The sequence below is a fragment of the Lissotriton vulgaris genome, chromosome 3_1 (assembly GCF_964263255.1).
Source record: "Lissotriton vulgaris chromosome 3_1, aLisVul1.2, whole genome shotgun sequence".
In the NCBI taxonomy this organism is placed as follows: domain Eukaryota; kingdom Metazoa; phylum Chordata; class Amphibia; order Caudata; family Salamandridae; genus Lissotriton; species Lissotriton vulgaris.
Window position 1 is genome coordinate 9,842,523 of NC_141689.1, and position 15,767 is coordinate 9,858,289.

Genomic DNA, 15,767 nt, shown 5'->3' on the forward strand with positions numbered 1-15,767 from the left:
ATCAGAGCCTCCTCTCCGCACCCTTCCCTGCTGCTGCTCGCATCGCACTCCCTCCTCCCCCTCCCTTTTCATCCGCTTTAATCATGCTCATCTGCTGCTGCCATTCTCCCCTCCCTTCTCCCCCAGTCCTTCTTGGTATAGTTAGCCAGTGAGGATTTTTATTTCGCTCGTGGCTCAGACTCATCAACAATTGTGCATACTTCAGACTGTAAACATGCTCATTTAAAACACAAACCCAGCTAGCTGCCTTGTACACTTGGGGGTATTACTTTCAATTGATTTGTACTTTTGGGATAAAGGTATTTCTTTCCACCCATCACGCAAAGAATTAGTGTTATAGCAACACCGTTTTGTTTTCACATCTGTAACAGATATGAGTGCCACTGTTTGCGCTACACACAGACTTGGGCAACTTTCAGTGATTACAAACCAACGCCTCCAATGTCCCACATTCGATGTTTACACAGCAACAGCACTAAGAAGTAAATGAGAGCATGCTTTCAAACTCAACATCTTTGCAAAACATGCTATAGAGAGGCCACTCATATCAAAGCATCTGGTGTGAGCGAAGCACAGCTTGCCCTTTCATCCAGGCAGAGCTGCGTGACTGGAAGAAGCAGCGCACTGGACTGGAGGTAGCCACGAAAATCCATACGCAACTGCTTTCCCGCTTCCATCACCCCCCTTCAGACCTGACATGTATGTTCCGCTTCCGCTTCAGACACCCCAGTGTACAGACAACACCACATATCAGAGGAAAGCCATTCTCCTAGCCTTGCCACTGTAGGGACGTGGGGCTTTGCACTGAGGAGACCCGTGGTAACAGAGGGGCTGGTCCAGCCACACAGAAGTGTACATGGCAATATTTTAGAAAAGAAAAATTGAAGATTTTTTTTAAATAATCGGGATTATGTATTTCTCCTATTAACTTCTTTTGCTGCCTACATCCGTCTATTGGCATGTATGGTGACTTGCAAGTGTGCTGCTGCAGGAGTGGATATCAGAAATACTAATATAGATTTTTTCCTTGCCTGTCAGGAGCACAGAGAAATTGCTATGGCAGGTAGAGAGAACGTGATAAAAAGGGGGCCTGCAGGAGCAGTTTACTGGCAGTTCATAATTCGAGTAAAACAAGACCAGTCCTTGCTGTCTGAAGCTGCCAAGGAATCTGGTTTTTGCAGGCAGCAATCAGCAGGTGGAAGTCTATCCTAGAAATCGGTAGTCTCCCGCCTGATTCGGGGATGTTGACATGTATGCTGAAGTCCGGCACACAAAGGCGTGGTGCAGTTGCACACTCGAGGCCCTTTAAAGCTACTCGCCCAAACTCGGGAACCCTGCCTAATGTCACAGCACCAAGCTTATTTTTTTGCGTGCAACTGGCATAGCGCTCAATTGGCCATAAAACCGGCATCTCCGCGCTTTTGTTTGTCCACCCCTATCCGTCTTGTTTCATTTCGCTAATGCTTGTTTTATGTTTTCCTTGAAGCTCTTTTTTTGCACCCCCCCCCCCCCCCTTCGGCACAAACACAACCTCACCCTTAATAAGGCGACAATGCCTCTTCAATACTTACTCCTCTCTTGCATCATTTGCTGATTGGCTGTCCGAATGCAGCAGACATTGTAGATTACAAACAGATTCGCACCCCTCCTGACTCCGGGAACTCCGCCTCCCTGCCCCCTTAATGCAGCCAGCACCAGAGCATTCCAAATCCTGTTCCGACAATTGGACAAATAATTAAAGAAACACTCGTTTTTTTTGGAGAAAGGTCACATTGGGTTGTTTAAAGAACATGTCTGTCTTTAGAAGAAAGGGCCACTAACCAGATGACTCCCTGTCATCAAGGACACCGTGTTGTAGTCATGGGATTTTATTTAACTCTGCAATGAATTCTGGGACTTGTAGTCAAGATGCTCATATTGGATGCACGTTCTATTTCGAAGACATTTGAAGGGGGAAACCCAGTACAGAAACATTGAGTTCCTATTAATGATGCGAAGTCGTATGGTAATCTTATCATACATACATACAATACAGTAACCTAAACGACATATCGAAACCCACGGCCATTCCTGTGCCTTGGTCTGACCACTTCCTGATTAAATTTTCCCTTCTTGTAAAAAACTCTAATGGGATGAGAACACCAACTCCTATACAATTAATCAGGAAATGGAAAAAACTCGATCTAGAAAAACGTAACTCCTTTCTCGAGGGCCATCTCCCTTGTACAAAATCAACAGTACAAGAGTTTTCTACATCAGTCCAAACTTGGCTCCTAGAAGCCATCGACTCCACTTTGCCTAAAACTATATTAAAACAAAATTCCCACCGTCCCCCTGCTCCATGGTTCACTGAGACCTTGAAACAAGAAAAAAGTATGTGCAAAACTGCAGAACGTCATTGGAGGAAATCCTATTGCCCTGAGTCCAAATTGGCTTATAAACATAAACTCTCAAATTATCAGAGACTCTGTGCCAAAACCAAAGCTGAACATGCCTGCACGAAAATCACTGAAGCATTCTGTCAGTCCAAAACACTTTTTAAAACTGTAAGAGAACTAGCTGGTTCCCTTACACTACAATCTCCCCCAGATTTAAATAAATAAATTACAATGTGATGCCCTTGCAACTTTTTTTGTAGAAAAAGTCGACAAAATCTATCAGGGTATAGAACAAACCACAAAGGAAATTGCCGAGTCCAGAGCAACCCCACCTTCTATTTATATTGGCCCTGAAATCAACACTTCAGTTCCCATCACTCCCATGAAAACAGAGATGTCCTCCTATATATCCCCACTTGATGTAACACCTCTAGCCATTTTAGATAAATGGCGGTTGCTTGACTTAGACTTGGTTCGAAAACTTTTGAATTCCATCAAGTCTGGCTCACCTAACGATCCATTACCGTGTTCTATCCTGAAAAAATTAAATGATAAAACCCTAGGGACAATTACCAACCTTCTTAATAAATCGCTACAGGAAGAAATCGTACCAAAGGAATGGAAACATGCAATGATCCACCCTTTACTGAAAAAAGCTGGAACTGACCCCAACTTGCCATCCAACTTTAGGCCTATCTCTTTGCTACCTACCTTTGCAAAGATATTGGAAAAACATGTTCACAGAGTCCTCACTGATTTCATTACCACCCATGATCTACTACCTCTTCATCAGTCAGGATTCCGCACAGGATTCTCTACGGAAACGACTCTGTTGGGCGTAACTGAGAATATCCGTCTACTGTTGGACCGCGGAGAAACGGTTGCCTTGCTGTTACTGGATCTCAGTGCAGCATTTGATACTGTGTCACATGTTGTACTTGAGCAAACACTCCACGCCACCGGTATCAGAGGCGCCGCCTGCAACTGGATTAAATCTCTGCTAGAACAACACACCTTCCAAGTTTTCCCCCAATCAGCATGCTCTGACACTATGACCCTTAAACATGGAGTGCCGCAGGGCTCTATATTGAGCCCACTGCTTTTCAATGTTTACATGAGTCCATTGGCCAAAATGATAGAAGAGTCTGGCCTACTCATGTTCTCGTATGCTGATGATTCCCAGCTTATTTTTTCTTTATCATCTTCGGATCCAAATAACATCTCGTCATTAAAAATCGGCCTCACTAACATCGCAGACTGGATGAGAAATTTTTTTCTCAAACTTAATGGCGAGAAAACAGAGTTACTTGTTCTGGGCAAAAACAAAGAACTCTGGGGACCCCAGCACTGGCCTGATGTGATAGGCACACCCCCGGTCCCAGTCAAATCAGCACGCAATCTCTGAGTCATCATTGATGAATCATTAAGTCTTACTCAGCAAGCTACTAAGACATCATCCACTTGCTTTGCGATTCTAAAGTGGCTGAAGAAAATCTGTTGGATGTTGCCCAAAAACACCCAAAAATCGGTCATCAATGCTTTGATAACCTCTAGGCTCGATTACGCCAACGTGCTGTATTTAGGGGCCAACAAGGCCATAACCCGACGACTACAGACAGTGCAAAATGCCGCCGCAAGATTGCTGTGGAAAATTCCCATCTCCACACCTACCACCAAGTGTATCCGCGAATTGCACTGGCTGAAAATCGAGAATCGGGTAAAATATAAATCCTTATGTCTTATGCATAGGATCTCAACCAACAAGGCACCCAAATATCTTCAAAACCTTGTTCAGCCCTACCGTCCATCCCGCACCCTTCGTTCAGCTACAGCCAATCAATTTGTGATCCCTAAAATCAGGCTGGCGAGAATGGGCGGCAAATCTTTTTCATACCTGGGACCCTCCCTTTGGAATACTCTTCCTTTGATTCTTAGGCAGGAAACGAATCACCTGAAATTCAGGAAAGCCTTAAAAACCTGGCTGTTTAACATCTAAAAATCCTGATTTTCTCAATGCACGGAATCATCAGCGCCGGGAAACCCTTTGTTGGGTAGCTGTAGCGCTTTAGAAATGAAATAAATAAATAATAAGGTGTACTGATGCCATCTCTGTGCCTGTCATGCACACAGCGCTGCTTGCACACAGTAAAGTTGTCCCAGCAAGTTTGTGAGGCAGATTAAAACAAGCACTGGCGTTGCCAATAGGTCTCGCAGTAGAAAAGTTGGAGCTATTGGTTTTGTAAATGACAAAGCCCTTTATGGTTTTTTAAATTGAAAACAAAAATAAAAGGCATTGTTATTTGCAATTGTAATAGCTCCAACTTTCCTACTGCGAGACCTATTGACAACGCCAGTGCTTGTTACTATATATCGCTGTCACCATTAGATGTGAAGTGCCCCTCCTCCACTACCCGCAGTCGCTAGTATAGCACTGTAACCCTTGGAGGAAAGGTGCTTCTCTCCCCACTGCCTGCATTCACTCGTATAGCACTGCAACCATTGGATTTGTGACTCCCTACCCTCCCCACTGCAATCACTCTTATAGCACTATAACCACTGTCAAGTATTCCGCTTGCGATGCGTAAAGGTCCAGATATACATATATCACTAATATCATTTTACTCAATGTTTGAGAGCTCTGGTGAATAAATGGATTGATGAAAGCCTCCTAGCACTTCTAATGTGTATTTTCTACACGCAACGCTGAGTCTGGTGTGCATGTCAAAGAGGTTGCATGTGGACACCTCGGCGCAAGTGAGGCGGGGGAGGACTGGGTCTTGACGGAATCAATGCACATCGATAAAGGGGTAAGACAGGGGTGCTTACTAGCGCCCACACTGTTCCCTCTGTATAGAAATGTCAAAGTTTCTAAAGAGGGATGGGTGTGACGCACCGAAAATAGGAGGGCAGAGGGCCCTGCACTCCTCCTTGCAGATGATACACTGCTTATCTCCAAGTCGCCTCAGGGGCTCCAGCAACTGCTAAAAGATTCTCCTTCAGTTCAGGAAGGCACTGAAGACCCTTCTTTTCCCTGACCCTTAAACCCCTTCCGTTGCTGACCCCTCTTGAGTTCAGGATCTAGCGCTGGGATGCTCTAGGGTTACTACGCGCTCTACAAAACCTTAAAATAAATAAATTAAAATAAATAAATATATTCTCAGGCGTTTAGCCTGGAGCAGGGCAGGGAGCTTAGTAGCTCCAAGACCAAACACATGATTTTTTGCCACCAGACTAACATCCCAGCAGAGGAGGCAGTTGCGGGTGGGCGAGCTCCCTCTAGAAGTGGGGGCCGAGTTGATTATCTTGGTATGAAACTTACCAGAAACCTATGTTGGTCTCCACGGGTGGAAAGGGCACAGCTGTCCCTGGTACAACAAACGGTGGACATAGCAAAAAGGCACAGGAAACCCATATGCAGAAGGGTAGCTCCTGCGCAAGAGATTTACAATGTCAAAGCTCTAGGAGCGTGTTTATATGGGGCTGCACAAAACTCAACAATTAGTTAGTGATAGAACATCAATTTTTAGATGTCTGTTAAACCTCACGGTGAGCACCCCATTGATTCCACTTTATTTAGATTTGGCCCAGAAAAACATTACCCACAAAATCGAGCTCGGAGTGCTCATGTTCTGGCATTAACTATGGTCTACTACAGCACTCGAGTCTCGTAGGGTGGGCCCTCGTGACCCAATGTCACCAACATATGCAAGTAAGATCTCGAGGCTCCGCACGTTGAAGGCCCTTTTGCAGAAGTTAAGCCTCGACACATACTGGGACTTTCCGGACTCTTTATGTCAAATCCAAAAGTCCAGTCTTACAGCGGTTTACTGGGGTAGTGTTGTGATGGACAATATACACAATTGTAAAGGATCACTCGGTTGTTTTTATCGATTTTAAACCAACCCCGTTATTTGAGAGAACTATTGATGAAATTGTTCCTCCACTAGCAAGGAGGCTGTATCTACAGTTCAGGTATGGGTGCCGACCTGTAAAAACATTTAAAAGAAAGTGGCACTAAGAAATGGACATGATCGATGAGAACTGGACTTGTGCCAAGGAGGACCTGAGGCACTTTAGCATGTTTTATTTGTTTGCACTCGGTGTAGACCGTCTCGCGCTAAGTGGATAGTTCGACTGTGCAGAAACCTGGGAGTCCGGAAGCACCAGGAGGCACCCAGAATACTGCAGCCAGACGCATCTGGTACTGTATCCTGTATGGTCAAGTTGCTAAAGTCAATGAGGATCAGACGTGCCAGGTCTTCTCTTGGTAGTCCATCAGTTGCCCCCCTCCGTAGGGTCCATTCATACTGTATTGTGCCACTTGGACAAACTCTAGCGGACTTATGTCTTTTAGCATTTACAGAAGATATTTATTGTATTTTACATCTTGTTTTTAAAACAAGAGCATTTTTATGGTGAATATCTGTGGATTTTTAAAATGATTATTTTTCACTGCTGCTCCTGTAATGGACCAACAAAAGCCTATTGAAAAGTTTTATGTTGTATCATTTGTGTTTGTAAGTGCTTTGTTCTGGGTAATACTTTTTTGATCTAGTGATCAAAAGTTTTTTTTTTTTTAGTTTGAGCCTTTATCTGCCCGCCCTCTGCCTGTGTCATGGAGGTCTTTTAGAGAAAATGGGTACATTTATCCTCTTAGTGGATAGCGTTGAGCTGCTCCTCCAGTGAGATCACCCAATGTGAGATCACCCAATGTGAGACTGTGAGTCAGAGGTCTGCTTGGATATTAATTTTACTCGGATTGCGATTTAAAAAGTATCCCATTTACCTGCTTTGAAAAAAATGTCAGCACCCAGTCAGGAAGCTACCTACGGGAGGAGCAGAAACACACAAGCATTTACAATGCAATAGGTCTCGCAGCATTAAAGCTTGAGTTACTGGCATTGTAAATGACAATGCTTTGCATAATTTTTTTTTTAATTTGCAATTGGTATATATACATTGTTTGTGTATAGTTAGCTGTTGCTTATGCTCCAACGCGTGCAGAACGCTGCCGCTAGAGCAATTGTTGGTCTTCCTAGAGCCTGCCCCGTTTCCAGTACTTTGAAAGCATTGCACTGGCTGCCAGTCAGGGCCAGAATCCAATTCAAGGTACTGTGCCTGGCCTTTAAGATCCTAAAGGGTACGGCTCCTCAAATTCTTACGGACCTCCTGTCCTGGTACGTCCCCACTCGGCCTCTGAGATCTTTGGGCCAAGCCCTTACTATCACCCCTCGGTATAAGTTGTGCCATGTTGGTGGTCGTTCCTTCCGGATTAAAGCAGCCGAACTGTGGAACTCCCTCCCGGTGGAGATTCGGCTGCTGGAGGATCTTTTCTCCTTTCGTAAGGCTATTACAACTTTCTTATTTTAACCTGGTTCCTTCTCTTTAGCTGTTGTGTTCCCTGTGGCTGTTGCGTGTTACCTTGCCATGCGCCAGGACGCCCCTTAGCTGGGGCAGCTGTGCGCAGTACAAATTCACGTAACATAACATGCTAAGCAAAGTTGGCAGTAATATAGAGTGCTAGTCTTGCTTGTTATAAGCATGCTGATTAAAAAAATTATTTACCGCAGGAGAACCTTACCGACTACACTAAAGGGTAATAAGCTACATGAAAATAAAAATATTGCTTAATATGCTACTGTGCTCAGAAGCCAAGGCACAGGAAAACCAGTAAAACAAAAGCAAATCGAAAATTCTAGTAGGACAAATGCTGCTGTACAAAAAAACAGGACTGGGTAGAGGTGTCAGACTGGACATAGGCACTTGTTCTGCAATTTATGTATGTGTGCACTTATATATGAGCTGCCCGTGTATGCCTGTCCAATGTAAACCGTCTACGAGTACCCACGAAAAAGACAAAACTACATTTACCCACAATAGATAGTGACCCGCAAAACACATCTCAGAAGCTTTTGGAAAGAAAGCTGAAAATCTCCTTATTTGTTTTCCAAAACATTAAATATGAAAAGTTGATCGGGCCTTGCTGCTGCTAAAAACACACGTGTACCTCACATCAACCTGTGTTCACCCACTAAACATCTGTGTGCGCGCCTTGTTGTCCATCGCCATGTACATCATATACCATGACCCTAAGAGCCATGATGCTTCGCATCCTGTTCCCTAATAATGCATAGAATCTTGTTCTCCTGAACTGGACATCGCTCATTTCTCTTCAGATGCACAGTGTACTTCTCACCCAATGTATCCCTAAGTGTAATACACAGTTCTTCTCCCAGGAGCATTACTGGTGCAATCCAACATAATTATCCAGGTCTATGAGGAATGTGCTGTTCCATTCTACGTTTTTCATTGAATCCTGGGAGTTTTAATCTTATTTATTCCATTATAAAACAGGACTACAAGTCCCAGAATGCAAAGAAAAATCCTGGACTGAAGCAGCATATCATGGCAGCTCTGCTAGTACTACTGTGGTGAACATGCACGGCTAATGCACCCTGTACCTGTTTCATCGTTTTATATGTGGCTGCTTGTCTGTATGCATTGATGCCTGCATGTTTGTTCATTCGGCGTGCTTGACTGTACGTCTACTGGAGACTGTGAAATTGAGTGCCCCTAGGCGTGTTTCTCTGTGTGCATAATCGTCTCTTTTACACGTTTACTCTTTGTTTTTCTCTGCTTGCATCTCTTATGTAACGCATGTAATTGAAAGTCGTTATGTAAGACAACTGGTTCTTTTGTAAAGCGCTCTGATACCTTCGGGTAATATTCGCGCTATATAAAATCGCATTAAATAAAATAAACGGTGACTGTGTGTGATTAGAGCCGATATCGTCAGGCGCACGGTGGCAATGCGCGAGTTGTAAAGTCTGCTGTATATATTTAAACAACTGTTTTCAACATGCACTTTCAACTACGTCACAACCTGCTTTAACCCTCCGAGCAAATTTACTGAAACACCACTGCGTGCGCTCTTGTTTCGATCCGCGATGACTTCGAGCCCAATTCTGAGGTTTAGGCGAGTGCATGAAATAATCACAAAACAAAGCGTTAGTTTGCTTATTTTTTAATAAATATGTATTGGCTTGGGATTCATATTTAAACATAATCGATCCCTTTTCTGGTAAGTTAGGCAACCGGAGAAAATAAAGCGTTAGTTGAGGACAGTGCGTGGGAAATAGGCAGTCTGTCTCCGTGCGCCGCACACATGGATCTGGACTCAGTAGCGAAACCGAAACTTACCAGGCTCGCGTCGTAAACTGTCTACGGTACGAGCTCACGCGCGCGACCAAATCCCAAGGCGCGCGTCGTAATCAGACTCTGCCATGCTTCTTAATGCTGCGCGTGGCCATCTCTTGTCTCTACTCATTGTCGGCTGAGCCGAAGACTATAGTTCTCGCAGTGAGAACGCGCTTTTCGCAGGCTCGCCCTAAAAACTACCCAATCCAAATCAGGCACTGTCCCATGTGTAAAAAACACACCTGGAGACAAGGGACTAAGACTTCTCTGGTTCCCTTATTATCAATTTAAACACACACAAAAGAGAAGTGCTAAAGCATAGAGAAATATAGGTCTATTTTTTCTAGTTCTAGGACAAAAACAGAAACTATATTGTATCTAACTCCACATGAGTTCAATGCTTATCTGATCTTATAGCAACTATAGGGGAGACAACACATGTCTTAATACTGCCCTCACACACTTTGCAGTATCATGCTTCATCATTGGGCCGCATCATACATCCAGGTGCAGACCAACACTCTGGATGGAGCGCAAGTTTTTTTGTAGATGAAGATTAGTGGTGAGATAGGAGGAAGTAAGAAAATGTGATAGAACACATACAACATGAAAATTAACGTGACGTAACAAACAAAAAAGCCGAGGGGGGGGGGGGGGGGGGGGGTTGTTGTATTATCCCCTCTGTACCGGGACCAATATAGTGCAGTATTTTATAGTTTAAAACAACCTACGGGTCAACATATATTTTTATTCTGGCTGTGGACCCCTGGAAGGATTAAAATCTCTAAGGAAAAGGGTATAAAGGGAAAGCAACGGTCCCAATATCCCCACTGCAGATACCAATATGTTTCTGCCAACTCTAAGCCCCCACATGGGTGGCACTGGCTATCATCAGGGTGTTGGTCCCTTCGTTGTAAACCTTACCCTAATTGGGTTTGTATTACCTTTAGGTCTGTTGGTAATTTTTCCTACACTGTGATCTCTCCAGGATTTCTGTGAGGGATCCACTTCCTAGGAAAGAGAAAGTTTGTAAATAGAACACAACTAACAAGGGAACATAGCCTATAACAAGTTCCCCCTCTCTGTCTGTCTTTTCCTTTCTCAGCAGTTTCACACATGTGTATTGTATCGCCCTATTTCAAACAACCAATTAAAAAAAGCCACCTTAAAAAATGTCCACATTTAAACTATCATGTGGCTATTTATCCTGTTTCCTGAAGAGCTCCACAAACTCACATTCTAATTAGCACCCAACCTATCTAGATGTCAAAGAATATGCCCAGTATACTTACACAAGTTCATCTAAAATTCTCTGAACTCGGGACTCTGTGGGGCCGTGCTCTCGCCGTCACACTGTGGAGATCATTACACTCGCTCTATTTTATAGTCTACCATGCCAGATGTTTCTAGTTATTTTATTCCAAAACCTAGTGTTGCAATCTCTTTTCTGTTTTTGTCAGAAAGCCAGGGTTCTTATCAAGAATATCTCTTCAACCAAGAAAAACGCTCCTTTCTTATTATGGGAGCTATTCCTCATTGGTGTTCTTTTCTACTTTGTATCTTCAACGGAAACCAATATATTTTTTCTATACATATATATGCCTACAAACACCCAAATATGGACCCGCGTGCGTTAGGATCTAAACAGATAATCCCCTGCACATCTTATATGGCTCAGTGATCTCTTCAAGTTAAACCAGTAGTACAGTGCACGCGGCGTGAGAACTACACCGTAATTCTAACTGCCGTTAAACTGCATATATTTCAAACACTCCTCTCGGCCATTCGTCAATACCCCGTGTCGCCCTCAGTACTTACTAGTCACGAGCAGCACCAGGAGTACTGCCCCCATCAGTCGTCCTCCGCCGATAAACAGCGTGAGTACGCCATTATCTATGGACTGTTTCTTTGTCACATGACACCCTAGCCCGGGTCTCTCTGGGGATCGTCAACAAAGTAGTAGGACTACTGTTGCTCGCTCATGAGATCTAATATATCCGCCATATTGTAATTTTTACAAAACATATTTTAAGACCTGGTTCCTGTATATAAATGTGTAGATTTCACGATATTAGTATAACAGTTTCACTGGGAATAATTTCAGGGAATAATTTTTGTTTATTATATTGTTTCTTTTGTAGATTATTGCTGACATTAAATCGAATTTATCTTGATAGATCCTTAACATATTGCAAAAAGGTGTTCTATTCTTCTAGTTTCCAGCTCTTTTTCTTTATTGCTCATACGTGTGGCTATTCACGCCACTCCTCTCAAGACTTGTCTTAAATAATTCCGAACCATGATATATCACCCAAGGGCTCGAATTCACTCAGCCTCAAATTGACATTTGTAGATAATGTAACGTAACCTTAGGTTCCTTATGTCCCATGTGTACCCAGACACTAGACCGCCCTAATTTCTAGACTGTGCATCAGGTGCGCACACAAGGGGTGACGGTGCACAGGCGCGGGGTCATGGTGCACAGGCGCGTGGTGTCAGAGCACATGTGTTGAACTTGGCCCTTCTGGCAGGTTCACCCCTGAACTTTTTGCTTTTTATATGTGACCTGGGGATGGTGATTTTTGGTTTATGCACACTTTCACTGTGTCCCAGTGGAAAGTGCGTGCGTACTCTGAGTGCGTGTGGTGATAGGCCTGCCCTCCCATAGGAAAGCATGGGGAATGTATGTGTCTCTGGTAGTTCCTGATGCGTGGGGTGTGCAGGCTCGAGTCTGGTATGTGCGGACTCGTGTGATTGAATGCTGCGCAATGATGCGTACAGCGTGTTTGTGTCTAATATGGAAGTCCCACTTCTAGAAGTGTACCTGTCTGTGCAGTGAATGTGCTGGCGTGTGATTGGCTGGAGCTGGCTGGTGAGCCTGGCTCCAGGAGTCTGGATGGGTCTGCCCCGGTGGTGAGTGTTGAGATTAGCATGCTGATGTGAAGGATTGGTGCACCTGGGACCTGAATAGGGCTGGGCTATCCCCACACAATGCTGGCGGCTCCGCCCCCTGTGGTGCGACTGATGACCCTAGCCTAACTCGTGAATAGGAAGGGTGGCTGAGCACATCAAGGGTGCTCCAAAACCAGCTGCGACTGGTTTTCCCCCCACCATGCACACAAAGACAAAGGGAAAAGGTGTATAGAAGAGGGGCTGTGATCCCATGAAAATGTTCTCTTCTTGGATTCTGTTGCTGAGGGGGGCTGCTGCTGCTGGGCCCCAGGAGGACCGCCACTTGGGATTGCCTCCCTGCCTAGGAGGACCCTGTGAGCTGGCTCTGGGCCCAGCCTTGCCCCCCCCCCCAACCTCCTGAAGGACCTGTTGCTGGACTTTTGTGCCACTAGCGCTTGAGAGCGGTTTATTTTGCCCCTAGCGCCTAGGAGCACTATTTCCAGAGTGCCCGGAGCTGCTTTTGCCTACCCCGAGGGATTCCCCGGCGTGGGGATCCCCCTTTGTGCCTCTTAATTCTGGGGCAGGTGCCCACCCTGCAGAAGTTGCAGCACGCTGTTTGGGTTCTTTCACGGGAGCCTACTCCGTGTTATTTATTGTTCTTTATTTCAAGGGTGCCCACTCCTCATTGTGTGCTGGATTTGCCGCGGCCTGCCCAGGGATCTCCGGTGAGGCGCTGAGCCCGCCTCCTCACCCACAGGTCTGCGCTGCCATTGGTGGCTCGCGGCACAGGAAGCCAGGCACCAGACGCCCAGACGGGGGCGGGGCCACCAGGACAAGCAAGAAGAGGCCGGAAATCCCGCCCTTGAAGCTGCGGCGTGAGGAGCAGGGCGGCTGCAGGTGGGGCTCCGGTGTCTGAGCAGAGCCCCGCGCTGCCTAAAAGAGGAGCCAGGCCGCCGTCCCTCCCCCGGGGCTCCCAACAGCGAGGGAGAGCCCCAGAGGGCAGCCGAGAAGTGCTCGAGGACGGGACCGGCTGAGTAGCCCGACAGTGCCGGTGAGTGGGGCCCGGTGTGGTGTGTGGTAGAGGGGGCGTCGGGCCACATTGCCGGTGCCCGCTCCTCTCCCCCCAGTGTGTTCACTTCGTTTCGGGGGCAGCCTGGTCCTTTGAAGGCCCCCCTGGAGGTCCCAACAGATTCCTGGAGCAGCTCCACTTGATAGCGGGCCGCTCCGATGAAAGGTGGCATTTGTGAGGAGCCCAGAGATTTGGGGGCATTTCTGTGATCTCGGGGGGGGGGGGGGGATCTCCAACGACGGGGCCATATTGGTTTTAAGAGCCTGAGAGGCTCAAGGGCATTATTTCAATCAGAGCCCACGAGGCTCAGAGGGGGCATTCGTTGTTCAGAGCCACGAGGCTCCTGAGGCCCCAAGTATTTCTTCCAAGCCCACGAGGTGCCCACGTGTGTTTACCCAGTGTTGTTACAGCTGCCCAGCACTTAGTGGGCAGCTGCTACGTTTTGGTCCCCCTAACATTGGGACACAGGGCGTCCTAGCCCCCTGAGAGGTCAGTTGGCCTGGGGACAGTCACAGGTAGTGGCTCATGTGATTTCTGCGCAATTGTTCTGTGCTGCACCTCTGAATGTGTTTTGATGCGTCATGTGCCTTGTTCTTACACCGCTGAATGTATGTTTATGCATCATGTGTTCTCCTGTGCTGCACCTCTGAATGTGTTTTGATGCGTCATGTGCCTTGTTCTTAAACCGCTGAATGTATGTTTATGCATCATGTGTTCTCCTGTGCTGCACCTCTGAATGTGTTTTGATGCGTCATGTGCCTTGTTCTTACACCGCTGAATGTATGTTTATGCATCATGTGTTTTCCTTCCCTACCCCTCTGAATGTTGTGATGCATCATGTGTAATATGTTCTTAAGCCTATACCCCTAAATGTATAGTGATCCTTAGGTGGTTGTTCTTTCTAGTACAGGTATTGCTAGTGAGGTCCTGGTTCCCTGCGTGACCTTTTCCTAAGGTGGTTAGGGTTGCGTAGGTGGTACTTACCGGTTACCAGTGGTTACTGGTTGTGTGCTTTATGTTCTATTTTTGTGCTACAGTGATTATTATATGTGCTATGTGTAGAGGGTTATCCCTACAAAGTGCTAATCCTACCAAGTGCTAGTTCTAAAAGTGTTTCTTCCTGACAGTGGCGCCCGTGGCCCTGTCCCATGCACCTAATCCCCTGTAAATTCTGCCTGTGCCTATGGCACATTGTAAAGTGTGTATTTATTATCTAATGTGTTTTGTACAAAACAAAGGCTATTTTTTATAGTACCTTGTGTGGAGTTTCCTTTGTGGTGGGCCTTGGGTGTTGTTGCTGGGTGCGCGCACAAACACTTAACAGTCATTGCCTCCGAGTTTAGCCTTACTGATCGTGTCACGTTACCAAGGGGGTGAGCAGGGGTTATCTTGGCGTGTAACTCCCTTGCCCTGACGTAGAGTGGTGGTCTCTGCCTGGTTTTGGCGCAAGCCCTAGCCAGCCAGAGATCCCATTTCTAGCAGCACGCAAGAGGTTATACTGCACTTCAGAAACTATTTAACATAGAAACATCAGAACTCCGCTTTGCTTTTATTTCTCTTGTTTAATCCCCATTCTGGAATCCAGCCAAGAAAGGGGAGGAATCTTACGCAAAAAACAAGGCCAGCCATGTTAAAACCCACCAATTTTAAAAACACTCAGCAGAATGCACATTAAAAAAAGAAAGAAATCAATTCCATCCCTGATTAAAAAGAAAACCTCCTCTGATGAGACGTGTGATCACTTTGTACTTCAGGTAAAATGTTGTCCCAGTGAGAGCAGGCCCGGCTTCACCCTGGATATCAGAGGCCGAGTGAGTGAGATCATGCAACAGAAGCGAGAGCGCCAGCTGAAATCAGAAGACAGAACAGAGGGATTTGAGGAACCGAGGTCTGGTGAGGGCAGGAGTGAGGAGTCAGCAGCACGAGGAGTCCCTCTGGTGAACGGCGACACAGTCTAGCTCTTGAGGGGATGCCCAAGTGTAGCAGCAGGATGGGGGTCCTTCATATAAGAGAGGGGCTGGTCCAAGGCTTCAATCCGGGCTGCATCTGCACAGTAGTGGTTGTCGCACACTGGTCAGGAGACTCCAGGGGACCATCAGAGTATGGCACAGCTGCCCCCAGAGGAAGCGGCAGGAGCCACAGCGTCTCCCTGGAACCTGCAGATGGGAATGAAACGCATGAATCAAGTCAAGGTTTGGATCAGATTCTAAAAGCAGCGCCCGAAAGGAAGC

The 15,767-nt window shown here is 46.0% G+C and overlaps 1 protein-coding gene across 2 annotated transcripts in view; it reads right to left on the reverse strand.

The window, feature by feature from the left end:
• Positions 1-15,068: 15,068 nt before the first annotated feature.
• Positions 15,069-15,767, reverse strand: part of ARHGEF39 (Rho guanine nucleotide exchange factor 39) — a 64,261-nt gene continuing 63,562 nt past the window's right edge. For both annotated transcript variants that reach the window (XM_086959993.1, XM_086959992.1), the window contains exon 13: positions 15,069-15,692. In XM_086959993.1, the coding sequence (XP_086816119.1) occupies positions 15,632-15,692 (61 nt within the window). In that variant the 3' untranslated portion in view covers positions 15,069-15,631. The remainder of the gene's footprint in view (positions 15,693-15,767) is intronic.